This window comes from Octopus sinensis, linkage group LG1 (assembly GCF_006345805.1).
Source record: "Octopus sinensis linkage group LG1, ASM634580v1, whole genome shotgun sequence".
Lineage (NCBI taxonomy): Eukaryota > Metazoa > Mollusca > Cephalopoda > Octopoda > Octopodidae > Octopus > Octopus sinensis.
In genome coordinates this window covers 165523696-165545798 of record NC_042997.1, presented here as the reverse complement: position 1 = coordinate 165545798, position 22103 = coordinate 165523696, and the positions used below count along the sequence as shown (strand labels likewise).

Here is a 22103-nt window from a genome sequence, read left to right as displayed (position 1 = left end):
AGGCATAGCTGTGTGGTTAAGAAGTTCAATTTCTAACCATATGGTTTCAAGTTTGACCATACTATATGGCACCTTAAGCAAGTATCTTCTATGATAGTCTTCAATTAGGCATCTATATATGACTGCAAAGGCATGACACTTGAGTTACAACAAAAGAATGAATTTAGTTTGAATATGCAATGTACTCTACATGAACTGAATAATGTTTCTTATTTCATTGACAAACTAACATTTGAATATATATATATATATATAAAATCTTTGTGGAGAATGGCGAATTGACGTCTATATCTAGCATGTTGACTGTCCACCTTTCGTGTTCAGTCCTTAATTGGTATATATATATATATATATATCTATATCTGTAAATGTAATATGTGACAATTATTTGGTAGCCATGATAAAACTCTGAGTTTCGGATGCCGAGGTGGAAATCCACACTGCCATCTCTTCAGTTATCCAGCCATCAGATAAATTCCTCTATTTACATAATATTGAGGTCTCTTTCTTTCTTTTGTTGTCTATATATATATATATATATATATTATTGATGTTACATATTTATTTAATGTATGTTGTTAAATGCTTTTTCGTTGCAGTATTTCACCCTGAGAAAGTCCCTTTGAAGATGTAGAGTGTTAAACAATACACAGTACATTTCTAAGCCAGGTGAAGCAAACTGCCCTGGAAGTGAACGGGAATGACAGATATTGATAGTGTTTACATTATAGAACTGTTGCTAACTCAAAATTTGAATTTTGTATTAATTGTGTGGCACTGTTGCATCAGCAGACAGATTTTATGTTATCTGTATGTTGAATTAGTCTTGAGGGCATATCGAGTATATGGCATCAATAAACTGAAATAACAATGAAATATCAATATCCGATGTTCTTGTTCATCTCTGGGGCAGTTCAATGTGTTTTTTAACACTTTATATCTTTACAGGAATGTTATTTGGATGAAATACTGCTGCCAAAAAACGTTTAACAACACACATGATTTAAGCATATGGCACCATTAACGTTTACATTACAGAACTGCTTTTAACTAAAATTTTGAATTTTGTTTTACTTGTGCAGCAATGTTGCACATCAGGAGATAGATCCATGAGTATTGAGGATCTTCAATAATTAGAGAAGAATGTGGTGTGTATAATTTAATGGGTACACAATGTTAACATATGAAAGACTGAGGTGAGAAAATGATTCCACTTGAAAGTCATTGGCCACTGAATGCAGAAAATTGTAGTTATAGATACCCAATGCAAAACAGACTGTATGTTAAAGAAAAATACTCTAGTGAATTGAAGGATGAGTGCACCAAAGGTTGAAAGAAAGAACAGTAAATCATCATCATCATCATCATTTAATGTCATTTTCCATACTAGCATGGTAGGAATACGCAAGGCCAGGGACTGCACCAGGTTTCATAGCCTGATTTGGTTTGGTTTCTATAGCTGGATGTCCTTCCTAATGCCAGAGTACACTGGGTGCTTTTTACATGGCACCATCATCTGTGCTTTTTCTGTAGCACCAGTACCAGTGCTTTTTATGTAGCATCATCACCAATGCTTTTTACATGACACCAGCACCAACACCAATGTTTTTTATGTGAGCCCTTCGTTTTAGGATATCAATTCTGTTGTAGTGAGCAGGTGTTCTTGTGTAGCAGCAATGTGTTGTATATCACAGTCTTGTCATTTTCTTCATTTTGAGATCACCTTCAATACTTCATCCCATGTCTTCCAAAACTTCCTCCACTTAAAGTAATAGGCATTTATTTATGCAACTGGCTTCATCCATTCACTTCACATGATCAAACCAGTGCAGTCACCTGTTTTGCACACTGCATATAATAATTTCACTCATGCCTAACATTTCTTTCAATACACTAGTGTTCTGTTGCACATGTACACTGACATAGCACATCCAATGGAGCACATCAGTTTCCATTCCTCTATCCTCTGCATTCAGAGTCCATGTCTCACTGCCATGTAGCATTGCAGTTTGTACACATGCATCATATAGTCTTCCTTTCACTTGGAGAGACCTTTGGTTGGCAACAGAGGTAAAAGCTCTCTGAACTTTCTGCATCCCATTCTTATTCTAGCAATCATGCTTTCTGTACAACCACCACCATGGCAAATTAGGTCAGCGAGGTAGCAAAAATTACCTATAATTTGCAGAGAGCCCCCAGGACATTTGAAGAAATCAGTTTCCCATGTATCTGTGGCCTTTATGGCTGCTGTACACCTTCCATAGAGAAAACACTACTTTTTCTCTTAACCTTCCTACTATTCCGCTGCACCGCTTACATGTCTATAGCTTGCACTAGGTACACCGAATGGAATTTCTGCCTACTCCTTTCCTACATATGAGCAGGGACATTTACCAAAAGGGTGAAGGGATCCTTTCTCATTTCTTGCATGCTAGGACCTTGGTCTTTGCTATACTAACTTTAAGATTTTTTTATTCCAGATTCTGTTTCCACACATGGGATTTCTTTTCTAATTCTGTTAGTCAAACAGAAAATCATAATAACCATTTACATAAATGCTGAATATCAACTTAAATATCCTTAAATCAGGCATGGCCATGTGGTTAAAGCCATGGCCATGTTTGAGTTTATTACCACTGTGTGATATTGTGGAGTGTATTCTAACGACTATTATCTTAGGTTGACCATAGCCATTTGAGTGGAATTGGTAAAGAGATACAGTAGAAGCCTGTCCTATATATATATAATTATACACACAGACACACACACATATAGATATACAAGCATGTGTAGGTATGTAACAATTTATTACATGTGTGTTTGTCTTCCCATCATCTTCATGGTGTTTAAAAAGTACTATCTGAACATGATCAATGCCAGGACCACCTGACTGGCCCCACCACGCCAGTGGCATGTCAAAAGCACCATCCAAATGTGGCCAATGCCAGTACCTACTGACTGGCTCCTGTGCTGGTGGCACATAAAAAGTACCCACTACACTCTCAGAGTGGTAGGCATTAGGAAAGGCATCCAGCTATAGAAACATTGCCAGATCAGATCAGAGCCTGGTGCAGCTGCTGGCTCTCCAAACCTCAGTCAAACCGTCCAACCCATGTCAGCATGGAAAACGGATATTAAATGATGATGATGATGATAATGATGATGATGATGATGATGATGACGATGATAACAATTCCACAGTCTATGTGACAGTATCTTTGTTTATAGTCTGCCATGAGAACATGTCTGGCCATTGAGAACTAGAAGAAATAGTACTTTAGTTGCAAATAAATTAAGGGTTAGCAACAAGAAAAACGTCCAGCTATAGAAAAAAAAAACAAACTCAGTAACTTTCATCTTATGCATGCCAACCTAGTAAAGTTGGCATTAAAACAAGTAATGATGACATGATAATAACTGAAATCTGAAATATTTGAATACATTTCCAGTTGTGTTACATTTACATGGAAACCAAAAATATCAAAAAAAAAAAAAAAAAAAAAAAAAAGGATATACTTACAATGGGCTTCCTTTCTGAATTATCATCAGTCTCTGATGATTTCTCTTCTTCCGTATGGTTATCTTTATCAGTACACTTTTGATTCAACTGATTATCACTAGAACTAGCTTTGAGACAAGAATCTAAGGAGTCCGATGTTTCCTTAGTATTATTAGATTGGTTGAATGTATTTTTTTTTGATCCACGAGAAGTTGACTGAAAGTTAGTCTGATCATCAACTGTTTTACTATGTAAAATATTTTTAATTTCTGAGAAAGACTGTTTGGTTTTAGTCTCTTCACTTGTAGTCTGAAGCGTGTTAAAAGGAGGTAAACCTCCTTGGTTTGAAAGAGATGCTGAAGAAACACGTAAATGAGCAAAAAATGGATTGACATCATCATCATTTTTTTTCCTAACAGGGCGTTTTGGTTTCACAGGTTCAGCTGGGGGATCTTTCAATGGTAATGCACGGAAAGAAAAAGCAGTTTCTTTTTGAGTAACAGAAGGATTGTTCTCTTCAACATATAATTTATTTTCCAAAGGTGGCAACTTAGATGTGGATTGGAGTTCAGAATTTATATTCTCATTTGACTTGGTGCTAACACTGTTTGATGACTGCACTGACGTTTCTGAGGCAGAAGACACAACAAAAATATTTGAAGGGTTCATTACATTGCCAGAGTCCGTTCTAGTAACAATATTTATTGGTTTATCAACAGAAATGTTGTTAGTCACAGTATTATTTATTATATTACTTGACGTTGTTTTTAATGGCTGACCTTGCATTTCAATGAATCTAAATGACTCAGCTGGTATTTCAAAAGAAACAGGATTAAGTGAGATGATCTGAGGTTGCATATTATCTTTAATTTGTGCAAAATTATGCTGGCCAGAGTTATTTGTATTAAGTAACATGGCTGTTTGATTACCTTGAAATCTTTGATTTAGTGAAGAGTTAAGGAGTGATGACTCAGGTGGTTCAGTTAAAACTAATTTTGGAGCTTGTGTTGATGGTTGTTGACTAACTCCAACTGGTGGCGCAATAATTTTAAAGATAGAATTATTTGCAGCTGGATTTAAATTAGAAGATATATTCTGGGCAGCAAGAATACTTTTTACAGCTGAGACATTAGTCAAATCACTTCTCATGGTATTTGCAGGAGCTGTAATAAACTGTGGAGTTGTAACAACAACTGTGGAATATGTGACAGCATTATCTTTGTTTGTCATTGACAGTCTGTCAACAAATGTTGGGTGCAACTGTGAAGCCATAAGACCTGTGTTGCCAGTCATAGAAGCATTACTAACAGGCAAACGTTCTGTGATAGATGGTGCTAACTGTGGGTTTGAGGTAACCATTGCAGGCTGAACATTTAGTGGTGCATTTGAAACCAAAAACTTACCTCTAGGCTCATTCTCCATGGAAGAAATCTGAGTGGGTGATACATGTTGCAAAAAAGATGAGTTTTCTGAAGATGATAGAGCAGAAAGTCTATTATTCTGAACAGATAATATGTTTAACTGGGATGAATTATTCGTTAAGTTAGTTGATGTTGGTATCAACTGGATGTTGGGAGTATTTGCCAAACCCGTTGGTAGTACTGCTGAACCACTAGAAGGTAAGACTAACCTAGAAGAAGTTAGTTGACTAGAAAATATGGTATTATTAACAGAAGGAGCAGCAAGTCTTTGAGCTAATATAGGTGCCTGTGAAATAGCAGATACAGATTGTACAGTTGTTGACAATGTTTTATCTTCGTTTGAGTGACAAGTTGGTAGAGTCAATCGATCCAAAGATGGTAGTGAAGAAGTTGCAGGCTGAGATGTAGTTAATGAAGAATTATAAATTGGCTGCCGAAATTCTAATTCATTACCCAGAATGGTTTGTTCTTGTTCAGTTGATTTGGGAACAGATAAAAGTAATGGCTGTGAGCCTTGTAATGATGTTACATCTTTTTCTGTTGTGGTCTGTGACTTATTAACAATTATTGAATTAAGAATAAGTTGGTCTTGTTTAATTTGCATACCTTGAAATGGTTGTACTTGTAACTGAGATGAAAGTTGAGGCATATTTGGAGATGTTGATTTCATATAAAACACTTGGGTAGTTGGTTGCATTTGTGAATATGTGACTGGTGTAGTGCGAGATGGCTCAGGTGATGATACAGCAATTGGGGTGGTTTTCACATATGTCACTTGAGGTTGTGTTACTTTATTAATAATAGGATTGGGATCGGCCGTTATTAATATAGTAGAAGATCCTTCACATGATTGATCTGTACCAACAACTCTGTTTGGTGATACAGATGGTGTTACTAAGATTTTTTGTTGAAATCCTTCAGGTGCAACATTTACTATTGTTGATGACAGTCTTTGATTTGGAGAAGGATCTCGATTTTGCAGAAGTGTTTGAATCAGGGCAGGAGATTGTGTTCGTTTTAGTTGCAAAACATTGTTACCATAAGCAACATTTTCACATGATGATAAATTATTATTATTGGTAACAAGCTGAAGCTGAACAGGAGACGGATTTCTTACAGGAGAAATACTGTGTGATGAAGAATTAATGGAGCCAGGAGATGGTGCTTTTGAAGACAGAGTCAGTAGTTTATTGCCTTGTGGCTGAGATTTTAGAGATGAATAACTTGGGTGTCCCAATAAAACAGGATAGGGGGGAGAAATAGAAGATACCTTCTGATTGTTCGATTTAGGTGAGGATGATGCCATATATATATTGTTTTGTCCTGGAGGTAATATAGCTTTGAAATTAGATATTGCTAATTGATCTGATCCGCATTCTTGTTGAATGATATCATTTGGGTCCTTTCGGAAATATGGTGAGCATGACCGAGACTCAGGTAATTGAGTTGAAACTTGAATCACTACCCTAGAATAGAAACAACAATAAACCATGAGCAAATTATGTAATTCAAAAGGCAAAAAATAAAAATAGAAAATGACATTTTGTATAAACATTTTCAAGGTAATGAATAGTTTTATGCGATCATATATAAAATAATCTATATTTTTGTTAGAAATGCAACCAATTAAATCTAATGGAACAGCAAACAACTTCGGAACTTTGTTCCATGGTAATGAAAAAAGTGAATAAAGCAGCTAAAATAAGTTTGAAACAAAAATACATCTGTGTTCCTTCGGCTGTACATATTGCAATGGTTAAAAACTGCAAAACACAATACCATAGATTCTATACATTTTATACAGCTACCCAGTTTGACCATCTTGATGTAGCTTGGCAAGTGCCTCTTAAAAAGTGTACATGGAATAGATGTCAACACAAACAACACTTAGACATTTTGTTGCATCAGATCCTACATGAATTCCAAAAGCAACAAAATATGCTAAAAAAGCATTCTCAAGCTACATCAGTCACTAAATACCAATGACAGTGACCTAGCAGGGCCATACCATACTGGCTTAAATAGACAGAAGAATAACTACATACATATATTTTTTCTTTATTGAATACATTTGTTGGATATTTGTATATCTATTTGAAATAAACTATGTGCAGGAATGAATGTACAAGCTACTGCAAAATGACCTCTCTCATACTCAGTGACAGCATCCCAATAAGTTCTGATGAGCTGGGACTTGTGTGAACTTCATAACCTATTGCTACAGCCAGCAAACAATCTCCTATGCTAAAAAACAGTAATATTGTGAGTTTTTTCACAGTATCATTTCCATCAACAATGATGGCCCTAGGAGCCACACAACCACTGTATCAAATCAGGATCAGGTGCAACAATGTTCACAATGCAGTAACTATTTTGCTGTGTATAAACACACTTATTTCTTTACTGCCCACAAGGGATTACACATAGAGGGAATAAACAAGGACAGACAAATGGATTAAGTCGATTACATCGACCCCAGTGTGTAACTGGTACTTATTTGATTGATCCCGAAAGGATGAAAGGCAAAGTCGACCTCAGCAGAATTTGAACTCAGAACATAGCGGCAGACAAAATACTGCTAAGCATTTCGCCCGGCATGCTAACGATTCTGCCAGCTATACTGTCTCAGTACTGTAGCTAATTAATATTCATTCCCAACGAACGTACTTGTATGAAAATTTGTAAATAGAGTGCTGCTTATCACCTTTCTGGTAGGTAGTTGTAAACTAGCACCTATCTCTCACTCTGAATGACAAGTGAAGTAAATACTTTTAATGAATCAGTAATAATAACCAGGTGAAACTAGTCAAGTTGTTTCTCTGTTCTTTCTGCAGAGAGGGGCGCAGTGGCTTAATGATGAGATTTATTTGCAGACCAAGGCTAAATGTATGTTTACTAGACATACCGTATATACTCGCAGATAGGTCACACATTTTTTAATCAAAAATTTCAATAAAAATCAGAGGTGCAAACATCTCAGGGATCTGAAGTAGACAGTGGCGTCTCAGTAGTCCAGGTGCGTACCCTGGGCCTGGGCTTTTCAGTTTCCAAGTTGCTATGGAAACATTTTTTTTGACATCTGTTTACTAGAACGTAGAAACTGGAAGTTTGAGTATTGTCTTTTTGACAACATAGATTCAAATTCTTATTGCTTTCTTTTACTTGCTTCAGTCATTTGACTGTGGCCATGCTGGAGCATCACCATTAGTCGAAGATATTGCTCCCAGGACTTATTCTTTGTAAGCCTAGTACTTATTCTATCAGTCACTTTTGCTGAACCGCTAAGTTATGGGAACATAAACACACCAGCATCGGTTGTCAAGCAATAGTGGTGGTCGTAGTGGGGGACAAACACAGACGCACAAATATTTACATATATATATGCGATGGGCTTTTTTTCAGTTTCCATCTACCAAATCCACTCACAAGGCTTTGGTTGGCCAGAAGCTATAGTAGAAGACACTTGCTTGAGGTGCCACACAGTGGGACTGAACCCAGAACCATGTGGTTGGGAAGCAAGCTTCTTATCACACAGCCATGGCATTAGTTATATTTACATTAAAAAAGGGCGATGTAACCCACCAAATTATAATGCAACCTATCTGCGAGTCAACTACAAATACATATTTTGACAACCCCAAACTAAGGGTGCAATAATTAATTAATATGCATCTCCAGCAAATACAAATTTAGCCCTATGGCATACAAACGAGTCAAAATAATGAACTTTGCTATATAATTTTTGGAGATATAGAGTACTATTATTTTTCTTCAAGTACTGATTTTTATGCATTTTTATGTCTTAGTACATAAAAACCCTAAAGTCATATGTGTTTTTTTGTTTGTGGGTTACCCTCTCTCAGTAATGCAGGGGGAAATCAGTGGCTGTGTTGAGAGAAGTGGAAGAGAGAGAAATAAATGGAGGGAAGTAGAATAGACAAATAGATAGGTAAGATATTATTTAGAGAGTAGGTTGAGGAAAGAGAAATTGTCAGCAGACACATAATAGTGGAGTGAACAGTCAGTGAAAGGGTGGAAGAAATAAATAGGGAGAAGCAGAATTAAGATAAGCTCATTAGAAAGAGGGAATTTGAGGTGTAATGAATAAGAGATATAGAATGGGTGAATGTTAGGGTTAAGAAGAGAGAGAGAGAGAGAGCAAGAAAAATATATGTATGATATCAAAATGAAGGAGGGGAGACAATGCGAAATAAAGAGAAGAGGTAGAGGCAGAATTTCACTAAAAGAAAATAAGAGAGTGAAACAGATACACACACACACAAAACAGGAAAATGGAACAAAGCTTCGAAGAAAAACATTAAAAAATACAATGAGATAGAAATAAAACCCATCATTTTTACCAGACACTAAACTAGTCTGTCTTTGTGTGTATGCATGTGGATATGGTTTTAAATACTATATACTTCATTTTGAGTATCATATTTTCAAAACACAAGGGCATTCTTTCTTGGAGTCTCGAAATCTTAGAATTTGATTTAACCTTTTTGATACCAACAACCTGTGACCACCCTTACTTCTATAATACAAATTTCCTGTTCTAAAGTGATCTAAATTTCTTCCAAAATTCCATGTTAATATAAGTTCCAAACACCAGCTTAATAATGACGAAGTTATAACAAATTCTTCATTATTTCTAGAATTAATTAGAAACAAAGTCTGTATTTCAACAGAAATATGAGTAACAAAATGTGTAATATATCCAAAACATTCTTTTGTTTTTCCTCTATAATTTTTAAGCTTAAGAAGACTAATTGACATCTGATTGTTTGGCCTTACTCGAAACTCATAGCTCATCTCTCCTAATGGCAAAGAAACATTTTACGAAAGTTGTTAAAAAGTTAATAGAGTAACAAGATGGGGGGAGGGGGGGTGACACCACACTAATGGCTTAGATTCTCATTCTTTAATAATATTCTGAGTTCAAATCCTGCCGTTATCTACTTCACTTTTTGATAAGTCTGAGTATTATACTAGACACCAGTATAATACTCAGACTTATCAAAAAGTGAAGTAGATAACGGCAGGATTTGAACTCAGAATATTATTAAAGTTGATTTGTCTGAGAATTTTTTTGAGGCTTAAATTGCACTATATTATTTCTCATGTAAACAAATGTTGTTACTCTAAGCATTATTTTTATATTTTATGGAGTTCTGTTGTGAAAAATATATTCCTTGGGTTGTGGTAAGCTGTTATGTCCTGGTGGTATATGTTTTGAAATATTATATAAAAACAATGTCCTCATATTCCAGAATAGATTGATATATGATTGATAAAAACAAAAAAACATCTGTTACAAATAAGTAAAGAAATAATAAAGAAAAAAACTGAAAACCTTGGTTGCAAATTCCTTTGGTCCTTACTGAAAATAAACAGTATAACCTGTAAGAGAAAAGTTATAAATTAAAATAATAATGGGTAAAGACATATAAGAATAGACTATATAGTTTAGTTGTAAAAGATGGGAATTTTACAATAATATTTCAGCGTTATATCTAAAATGGTCATATTGAAAGAGAATAGCTATTTAATTAAGTAAATTGAAAATTATATTGCTAGAAAATTTATTATGAGGAAGTGAAAATTTTATCAATAATTTGGAAAAAAATTTGATAAGAGATCTGTTTAAAACTTTTTTTGTGTGTGGTTTTTAGTTACTGAGTCTGAGGACAAATGTTCATGATCTCAGCAGGCCATCTAAGACAGGCAAGCTTTATGCTTTTAACGTTCGATGTAAACTGTTGCAGCTCAATACGTGCAGGAAACTCAAGAGCAAGGGTGAGATTCCAAAGGACTGATATTTTGGAGAGTAAAGCCTGGACATAGCGGTTTGTGTGGAGCTGGTGGATTTAGATGCGATAAGGTTAACAAGAGGTGGAGGAATGAGGGGGTTAGTAGTGACTGAGTTAGTATCAGAAAAAAATATAAGCCTTAATTAATTCAATATATTACAGCTTCACTCAAATTATTCAAAAGTTTTAGCTGTAATTCAAAAAGTACAGCCTTGCTTTAAATTGTGTCACAGTGATTTTGCCTGAGAATTACATTAAGGGTACATGTTTCTGTGGAATGCTTAACCACTTACATGATAATTCAAGAGCAAGAAGTTCAGTGGATCAAACAGCTGAACCTTCACCACTGAATGAAAGAGATATACCACCTCCACCATCATGTGTGTGAGTGTGTGTGTATGTCTGTGTCCATGTCTGTATGCATGTGCATATACATGAATAGGTGTACACACTTGCATGTGTGTATGTATGTGTATATATATATATACACACACACACACATGAACATAGTCTTGTTACTCGTTATACAGAAACTAATTACATTCTGTTATTTCTATTTTCCATTTCACTTAAGACCTACACATAAATTATTAATCAATTTGAAGGAGAATCTTAGTGATGCTACAAAGAAAGAAAGCATCTGCAGAAGTTTCAAGGCATGTTGTCATGAAACTTGGATATATTTACAGCAGATCTAACGGCTCATCTATTTGTTTTTATACGAAGCTATAACAAAGACATTTATTTTGCTGTAGGAGCTATACCTTCAATATATGTTAATTCAAACTTTCTCATGTCAAATGTCATGGAAAACTGATAAGTTCAATGAAAATTACCAGGTGACCATAGCTACTTTGTGGTCGGGTAAAGTAGGGACAGGGTTATTCAGTGCACTGCCTATTACAAGCCCAACACAGACATAACATTTCAACCGAGAGAGATAGTTGTCATCTCACTGTCAGAGCGAAAGTGAGTATTTGTTTGTATTTTGATAATGACGACGGAAATTAATCAACTGGGTCAGTTACGTAATTTCTACATTCTCAATTCTGTTATGATTAAAAGTTTGGTGACGGAAGTTTTGGTGAAATGCATTAAACAAAATTAGTGAATAAAACACTAATATTTCCGATCCTATATGTGTAATTAAAATTTTATTTTTTGAATTCTTTATTTTTGCAGTTTTCAATTCTATTTCCATTCCCCGCTGCAATTCCTTCTCTTATGCTTACTTTAGAACAAAGTAAAACTCACTTATTGATCCTAATAAACTGAAGTAAAAGCAATTAAAGAGGCAAATGATCTTGTCACGATTGTTGGATACAACTATACAATTATGCTTTTTTTTTCCATGTTCAGAGCAAAAGAAGAAGCCTCTATGTGGCCGCGTGACCTAGAAATAGCAGCCCAATTCAAAAACTGCCAAAATGAAAATTTACAGAAAAGGCTGAAGGACAAAAGCTCGTCCCACTTTTCTTTTCGTGGAAAATTCATAATTTTTTATATTTAGAACATGCACATCTGAAGAGATTACACTTTGGAGCGCCCTACGTAATTTCCCACTGTCTAGGAAGGAGAGTGTCAAAAAAAAAAATTTTTTTTTCATTAACTAACAGATCGTTTTCCCCACACTGATTTTGTTTCTTCTTGATTATCTTTAAAATACGTATTTTTTCAAAGGCGTTCTGTGGAAATACCTTCGGAAACTAGGTTTCGTAGTGTTGATACTTCACATATAAATCCGATAAAAAAAAAAAAGTGAAAATGTTAAAGCAATTAGTATTGTTTGGTAACAAAGTTGTAGGTGAGGGAGGAATAATGCTCTGAAACGACCTTTCCACCAAAATTATTTTCTAAATTTTATCAGCATTATAATCTACAATCTCAAAAACGTATCTCCGCAAAATTTCATATATAAAAATATGCATTTTTCAGATTGTTATAATGAAATAAAATCGGGGTGGAGAAACTAATCATTAATTATGCCTCTGTTGTTTGGTTCTAGGTCAAACATGATCAAGCCCATTTATTATCAGAGACCTTTCAACCGTAAAACCTCCTCGTATTTTAATCTCTGTCAGCAAGGACTACATTTGATTAGCAAAATCACTAGCGCGAAGGAAGAAATGCTGCTTGGAATTTTTTCCAGGGGTTCTAAGTCCAAATCCCGCCGGAATCGACTTCGCTTTTAATCTTTTTGAATCCACTTCTAAGAGATGAGGAACCTAATAGGTACTACACCGTTGACTTGCGAAAATAATTAGAAATGACGGCAATAGACCGAATTACACTGAAGGGAGGCAAATGACAACTAAGGGAGACAACTTGAAAGGCTTGCAGGTGAATTAAATTATAGCGTACCAAAGCAAATGTATTAATTTTACTGAATGGTTACTTGGAGAACGAGGGAAAGTACTTTAACCTTTACAAGCCCTCGCAGATTGGCGACGTCCTGCTTTTCAGTTTAGTATAATAAGGTCTTATGGTTAGTGCGCTGTTCTATATTTTTCTAATTAACACCTCTTCATTTATTTTTTTAAAGAATGTTTTAACGTTTTGTTTTTGTTTATATTTACATTGACTGTGATTTGGGGGCTATGTATTTGTCAATTAACAACAACGGAAGATAAATTTACAGTGATTTATAGCTTTAGAAATACAAATAAAATCGAACATGCTTGAAGTCATTCAATTTCATTCGAAGAATATTTACATTTGTAAAAAGTGTCTTATAATTTTTCCCTTGAAATTATGAAATTATAGTAGAAAAGCAGGCGTGCATGGCATTATATATATGTATATAGGCCCTATTTATAACAGAATGCAGTAATTTTTAATAGGAAAATATGAGACTGTTAAGCAGGAATGCGTTGGGTGTTTATTATGGAATCTAAGCAACGAAACAGCAAGAAAGTCAGGGAGAACAGTGTAGGAATAGAGTAGGAGGGGGTGATCTTAGGCAGGCAAACTGAAAGAAATAGAGAAAGAGGACGGAGCAATAATTAGCTAAAGGTTGGAAGTAGTTTGCGATGCCAGGCTTGCCTCATCGGCAAATGGTTTTTCCCTTGAGCATAAGAAAACATTCTGTAAAGTAAAGATAAAGAACCATTCTAAATACAGGAGCAATAGTACTACTTACTACTACAAGATGCGAAGAGCAAATGATTAGTAACTGTTAAGGGTTAAGTTATATTTATTAAAAAGGGGACCAATGGTTATGAAGCAGTAATACAAACCCTTAATACAACCGACTTCGCAACAAAAGATACTGAGTATACACACATACATATATATATATATATATATATATGACTAAAGCAGTTGAAGAATTTTGGCGGTTTATGGTTTTAGTTTAAATCAGTCAAGGGTCAATTTGACCTTTCATTCTTTTAGACTAGAAGAAATAGCTATGTTATAGACCTACTAATTTATGTTTCTTAATGTTGATATGCAATGAGCACCTTGGCTGAAACAAAGTTCAAATTTAATACAAAACCAATAATCAATGTAATTGGTTTAGATATAAAATGAATAGTAATAAATAAAAGAAATAACTATATGGTACACACACACACAAATGCAAGTATACACATGTATAAAGTTCATATTTACAACATTTACACAAACAAAGAATGTTTACCTAAATACGTATGTACATCCACAAAAAAATAACAATTAGAAATACTGATTTCTAACTTTGAAACATACAGAAAAGCTTACAAAGGATAAAAACCTTTAATAGACTACACATACATTTATGACTATAACCCTATAACTTCTCTATCACCAATATAACATCAAATCCTCTACCATACCCATGATTTAGTAAACTCCCTCTTCATAGTAAGACTTCTCAATGAAACAGGGAGCTCAGTTTCAAGCTTCATTAACTTACACTTCAAATGAATGCAAATAAATGTAAATCGTTTCAAAGCCCCACATGACTTTTAAAGGTTGGTATTTAGTTTCAGATTCATTTGTGCTAAATAGATGAGAGGTAGATTGTCTCCTGAAGAAAACACAAGTCTAACTCAACATGTCCAAATGATTTGTTATCTATACCTGAGGGGCGAGCTACCAAGATCAAAACAAAATGCATGCAGAGGCTTGTCTTTGAGATAGTCTAAAATGATACATCAGTCAGAGAGAAAACATTTCCTGTGGGAGTGTTGTCTACAAGAAAATCATCTCAAGAGAAGACATTAGATATCATTAAATGTCATAGTCAAGAGAAAGATATTTCAGGGAAAAGACGCCATATAATATTTAATCATCATTATAATTTAATATCTCTTTTCCATGCTGGCATGGGTTGGATAGTTTGACAGGATCTGGCTGGTTTCTACAGCTGGATGCCTTTCCTAACTCCAACCACTTTTCAGAGTGTATGGGTGCTTTTTTGTGGCACCAGCACAGACACTTCTACATGGCACTTTTTATATGGCACCAGCACCCATAAACTCACAAGATTAGGATCACTTAGCTGAAGAGAGATGTAGGGGACATGCCTGTATGCAAGGACAGCCACAATTTTACTTAGCTTGATATGTCTTCTCAAGCACAGCAAACTGCAAGATGTCTTGGTCCCTTGTCAACCCCTCTATGAGGCCCAACGTCTGGAGATCCTTTCGTAATACTTTGTCCCACATCTTCCTGGGTCTACTCCTTCTGCACGTTCCCTCCACAATTAGAGGATCAGCACTTCTTGATGCAGCTGTCCTCATCCATATGCATCACATGATCATACCAGCACAATCTTCTTTCTTGCACACTACATCTGGTGATGCCACATATACCCAATTTTTCTCTCAATTCATTTACACTCTGTCATATATGCATACTGACATTATCCATCTAGTGGAGTACGCTGGCTTCATTTCTTTCAGGCCTACTAAAAGAAATTGACACCAATTAGACACCATACATGTAAGTGAGAATGTTGTGGCTAAGACCAAGGCAACAAAGAAAGGTACCACTAGCAAATATATAACTGTCAACAATATAGATTTTTAGTTGCACACATCAGCCCACACAATCTGCTATCAGGAGTCTCATAAATCTCAGGAAAAGGTATCAAACCTCAGAGCGTGTGCAAGGAAGAAAGAGGAAACTGTATTGACAACACAGAAAAAACACAAGGTACATTAAGAATAAGACATTTCTAACATAAAAATTTTTACATCATAGAGTTCAGTTGGGTCATTTTCAAAATGATCTAACAACTTCAGAGAAGAAATTACAAATAAAGACTGCAACCAGATTAGCAGACAATTTAGAATCTAAGAATGAAGAATGTAGTTGAGGCAGATTTAAGAAAGTTGGGTTTCACAAATGAAATGAGATTGAGATGTATAAAGGGGAAAAAAACCAAAAAACGATTGTAAAAGAACAATTATGAATCTCATATATATCGCATTGTTTGTATATGGCTTAATTTCATGAGGGGGAAAAAAAAGCATCAGTCAAGGTTTTATGTTTTCCTGAAAGAATTGGAATAAAATCAGCTATGGGTTAGGCGATGGTGTTAAATTGAAGAATAGGTGAAATCCATTTGATAGTCTTCTGCACAGTTTCTGCGTACTCAGTTTCACTTACAAGGCTAAAGGATGATGCAACGATGTGATAGAATACACTTATTGATGATGCATGCAATGAGCGTAATCCCAAAACCATAGTAATTAATGTCCAATCACAGAATATTGAACAACTTATGATTTTGTATCAAAGCCTATTTTCTTTTCTCCATAAAGTTATTGCAAACATAGGAGCTGTGAAACTGGGTTTATCCAGTTGCACCTGCAGTTAAACATTTAAATATCAACAAATAATAAAGATGCAACATAGTTGGCGATTTAATCCAAATTTAATGAATAAATTTGTAAGTTAATGTAGTGGTTCCCAACCTGTGGTCCGCAAAGGTAGTACTGAGGATCTATGAACATGTTAAACAGACAGACCTTTCAATATCCTGGGGTCCGCGGGAAAAAATATTTAAATAAAAGGGGTCCTTGACAGTGAAAAGGTTGAGAACCACTGAGTTAATGTAATCTTAAAATATAACAATCCTCCATTCAAAATAATTTCTGATTGAACTCTCAATCAGAGCTTAATTTCCATTTTATCCATGAAAGAGAAAAGTGTGAGCTTGTGTTAGTGAGAGAGAGCATGTGTCTATTCGTATATGTGAAGGCACAGGCATGTTGCTTCTGTGTGATGTTTATTAATAGAACAAGAAAGTGAGTGGTTTTTGTTTTCCTAAACCATCCCTGTAGTTGTAGAAGGGTGAAACTTCTTAGGTTAGATAAATTATAAATTTAGCTGGAAGCAAGATAAACCTCAGGACTGTATGTGCTACAAACGAAACGCTAAGATAGCACTAGAGACGAGATATTATAAGAATTATAATATAATTATAGAATAGAGGTTGTTTATTTATGTTGTTTATCTATAGAATTTATTGATTAGACTACGCAATTTTTAAACATATTTTCAGAGTGTATTGTTTTACATTTTAGACCACCAATTTGTAAACCAAATAAGCTTAAAAACCTGAAAATATGGAAAAAAATATTAAATGTTGAAGAGCTTCTTCATTACTTCGAAAATTAATTGTAATGCCCATAAAGAAACCTTATAATCACGAAAAATATAAGGGATAAAAATCCATTATCCTGTTTTCTTTGCATTTATTTATTTAAGCTTTTATATTTGCCAACAAACTATTGAGTTTTTTCTTCTTCTTCATGCAACTTATATTTTCATTAAATATTCAGTACGGCATGAAAGAATTTCAATAGAAAAGAAAACTTGGAGGGGCGGAGTGGAGATTGCTATAGATTTTGTTTATTTCCTGATAAGCTTTGATCGAAGATATCTACAATCACACATTCTATCCTTGATCTATTCTCCCCACTCCACCTCCAGACACTATGTATGTCTAGGACTATCTTATTTGAAAAGTAGTGAGCTTTCAAGAAGATTTAGTTGCTATTTTTAGCAGGCTGAGCAACCAAACTGAGGCTCATTTGCTTGCTATAATACAAACGTATTAGACAGGAGTGTAGTATATGACGGGTAAGCTATCCGCTGCAGGATATTACAAGCTGGATTAAGAAAATGAAAGAATAAAAAAAAAATGTCCCAATGAGCTAGGTAGGAAATGACAGCTGAAATGGCATATATACGCAATAAAAATAAATGGTTGAAACCGGAACTAAACTAGGCCAAATATTATGAAGTAAATAGTTAAGAGCTGACCTAAAGTGGTATATAGTTAAGAGCTGACCTAGAGTAGAAAATTGGTTTCGAACAGGACAAAGTGCAGCAAGCTGATAATGTACAATTGTTTAATTCATACCAGCAGTAAAAGAAATACATTCTGTTATATTGTTGAATGACTCAAGTAACTATTAAGTGTTTTTTTTTTTTTTGAAATATCCTCTGTTCTTTTTGCTATAGCTGAATAAGAGAAGGAAGGGCAGCGCCCATGACTGCTTTACATCGAAAGCGAGAGTGATGAGGGTAATAAAGGAGAAAGAAACCATGGTTCGAATGATACAAAATAGAGTGGCCGGCAACAGGTTTAAGTCTGTAACTGAATTTTGCAACAGTATATTTAAATGGTAGTTATCAATGTGTAGTTACTATCCAGGCGCATATATGAGAGAGCAAGTAGATCGCTATTTATAATTAAGGAATTAAAAAAGTAATTTCGAAATTATATGCAACAGTATTCAGTTTGTGGGGGTAGAGAGAGCACATGCTCCCACAGTTCTTTTTTTAATGAGCAAAGACATCAAAAGCTAAGCAACTTTGTGAAGAAGTTGAAAGAAATAGTCGTCTCCTTTCCGGGGAAAAAAAAAATCAGCCATTGCTTGATATCTTTATTCTCACTGCATACTTATTTCTAGCTAGCATTTGAAAGTTCACAGCATTAAATATGCAAACACTAATTAATATTAATGAGGACTATTTCAAGAAGGTAAATGACATCTAAACTGCGGAAAATGGAAACTCGTTAAAAGCGGAATAAAACAAAAAGACATTTAAATTTTATTTTATTTGAATATAAATATCAACAACAAAAACTCATGGTTCGCGAAACAACACATTCTGAAACAGTATCATTATTGTCAAACTATTAAAAGTGAGCAGAATCGATAGAGCGTCGGATAGCATAATTCGCTGTATTTGATTAACGATGTAGGTTCTGAGTTCGAATCCCACCATGGTCTTTTTTTTTTTTTTCAAACCTTCCAGAGTCAAATAATTAAGAACCGAAGAATCAAAACTAACCATCCCAGAATTCCAAATTAAAAAAAAAAAAAACATTGATTATTTTTAAACTCTAGAAACGAAATGATAATGGTGAGAGAGTCTCTGCAGAGTTGCTTGACCTGCTAGAAATAGCAGTCAAATATCCGTCAAATTACACTCTGCATCTAGAAAAAGAAAAAGATGGGATGGTTACGGTTTGAATACCTGTGATCTGATCGACCAGGCACAACTTTGGGCTGACAAACAGCTACTATAAAGATAGTGGGGGTAAAGTGTAACGCTCCGTATTTTGAAACAGAGAAGGGAAACAAATTGGATATAGCGGATTTAAACGATGATCTGGTTCGCTAAGAAATGTGTGGGAGGCAAGGAGGGGGCACAATGAGTAATATTTACTGCATTTTCGACTTTGATAAAAAAGAAAATAATTTTACAAATGTTCACTATCTTACAAAAAACTATAGCTAAGCAAACCAGCTTTTCTAAATACATTAAAAACACTATAACATTTCCAGAACACTAATTCAGAAAATTATCTCTGCTCCCTTTCAGCATACAAAAGACAAACTTCAAATATTTTGGTCAAAATGCAAGAGTGGATCACGGAAAAATAGCACAAGAAATTGAGGAAACTTGACTAAATCTAAAAACTCAACGTAATATATTATTGCTTCTTAACGATCTGCTGAAGTGGTTGTTTTCTGATTATAATTAAAGACCCTACAATTAAAAAATTAAGCCATTACTCATTTTGCCCCACTTAAGTATTTTTTTTTGTAAATTGACAATGAAATTAGACATTAATGTAGGAAAAGATTGGAATCCAACAGAGAAGAGAATTTTGATTATTAAACAACAAAAAGATTCCAGATATTTTATCAGCAACCTCAATTAATTACAATCGGATCAAAGTTGAGGAAAAAATTCTTGTTTACAAATTCAACTACAACAACTATGCTGATCAATTTTTACTCCCAAAGATAATGCAACAGTAAAAACGATAATGCAATACTAAGCAAGCATTCAAACAGGTAGGGAAAATCATAACAAGAAATCAGAAATAGGCGTAGGAGTGGCTGTGTGGTAAGTAGCTTGCTTACCAACCACATGGTTCTGGGTTCAGTCCCACGGCGTGGCACCTTGGACAAGTGTCTTGTACAATAGCATCGGGCCGACCAAAAAGCCTTGTGAGTGGATTTGGTAGACGGAAACTGAAAGAGGCCCGTCGTATATATGTTTGTGTGTGTTTATTCCCCCAGCATCACTTGACAACCGATAGTGGTGTGTTTACGTCCCCGTAACTTAGCGGTTCGGCAAGAGATATCGATAGAATAAGTACTAGGCTTACAAAGAATAAGTCCTGGGGTCGATTAGCTCGACTAAAGGCGGTGCTCCAGCATGGCCACAAGTAAAAAGTAAATTGCTTATTTTGCCTCACCTCCTAGTTAATATGCACATATAGGAGGAAAAATGTCGAAACATATCTAGTTATGGGCAACTGATCATCAAGTGCCAGTCAAGTGCTTGGCCGAGGTCACTGAAGCCGATAAGAGAGACTAATAACCTTATATCAGATTTTCAGTCGCTGCACCTAAAAATTTGAAAATTCTACTGAACTCAATTGTTTCAAACAAGCTGATAAAATGACTGGGAGAATTGAACAGATTTCATCATTATCACAAAACGTATGACCTTGTGCTCACGTTAGAGATCAATATAACAGGGCTACAATATTCATGACTACTTTCCAATGAACGTAGAAGAATAGGGAAAGTATTAGACTGTAAAACTTGTTTACCACAAAAACAAAACAAAGACAAAACTGGGGCGGGATCAGATTGCATGAAACCAAGATACAAACATCTGTAAATAATAAAAGAGAGAGGAAGAGAGGGAGGAGAGAAAAAAAGAGAAGAGAAAGTTATAAGCCTCCCTCGGTCCATACAGAAAAGCAGCTGTGAGCAAACTGCCAGGTAAGATAGCCTGGAATACTCAATCAAAAGTTAATAATGAACAACAGGAAAGACTGCTAAATCACTACCCGAGATTTTCTATGATAAAAAACAACAACACTATACTGAAAATTACATGTAAGAAAGCTTCTGGAGTACCTCCTGTGCCAAAATAAAAAAAAACAAACCCTTTATTTTAAGGTCTGTAGAAGGTATATAAGAGAAGGAGAGATGAGGGAATGTAATTTATCCAAGTATCCATCCCATCACCATATGAGGATGGAGAAGGGTTAGTTATCGTTTGTAAGCAAACTACATATAAACAATTAGATGTTTGTCAGGGCTGATAACTGTAGTTTGAAATGAAATGGGGAGATCAAAGGCGTTTTATAGATAAAGTACTGACCTACTTCTATAGAATGACAAACAGCTTTTTCTTTTTCTTTTTTGGTGGTGATGTATGTAAACATAATCCAGGCTAATATGACAAACACTAGAGGGAAACCAAGTAAAATTAACTATTTTAATTTCACCTAATGAGCTCTTAACATGGAAAATACAAATAAGAGTAGAGAATTATTCAGGAATCGAAGTCAACACAGGGCATAGTGTGGGAAAGACGTTCAATATAACTGAAAATGTAAGAGAAGTCTGGCTGTGTGGTAAGTAGCTTGCTTACCAACCACATGGTTCCAGGTTCAGTCCCACTGCGTGGCACCTTGGGCAAGCGTCTTCTACTATAGCCTCGGGCCGACCAAAGCCTTGTGAGTGGATTTGGTAGACGGAAACTGAAAGAAGCCTGTCGTATATATGTATATATATGTGTGTGTATGTTTGTGTGTCTGTGTTTGTCCTCCCAACATCGCTTGACAACCGATGCTGGTGTGCTTACATATCTGTAACTTAGTGGTTCGGCAAAAAGAGACCGATAGAATAAGTACTAGGCTTACAAAGAATAAGTCCTGGGGTCGATTTGCTCGACTAAAGGCGGTGCTCCAGCATGGCCACAGTCAAATGACTGAAACAAGTAAAAGAAAAGAAAGAAAGAAATATATAAGTGCAATATAGGTATGCATATATTTTGTGCTTTTTGCAATTAATTGTACCACATGTAATAGCCGAAGATATACAATGATCACTG

At 35.1% G+C, this 22103-nt stretch overlaps 1 protein-coding gene across 4 annotated transcripts in view; it reads right to left on the bottom strand.

The window, feature by feature from the left end:
- The window catches only part of LOC115209131, an 85538-nt gene that overhangs the window by 35402 nt on the left and 28033 nt on the right, over positions 1-22103 (bottom strand). For 2 of the 4 annotated variants that reach the window (XM_029777297.2, XM_029777289.1), the window contains exons 2-3: positions 10277-10323; positions 3521-6386 (exon numbers count right to left, since the gene is read on the bottom strand). In XM_029777297.2, coding sequence (XP_029633157.1) covers positions 3521-6226 — 2706 coding nt within the window. In that variant the 5' untranslated portion in view covers positions 6227-6386; positions 10277-10323. The remainder of the gene's footprint in view (positions 1-3520; positions 6387-10276; positions 10324-22103) is intronic. The other 2 variants (XM_036506346.1, XM_029777281.2) reach the window with 1 other exon arrangement.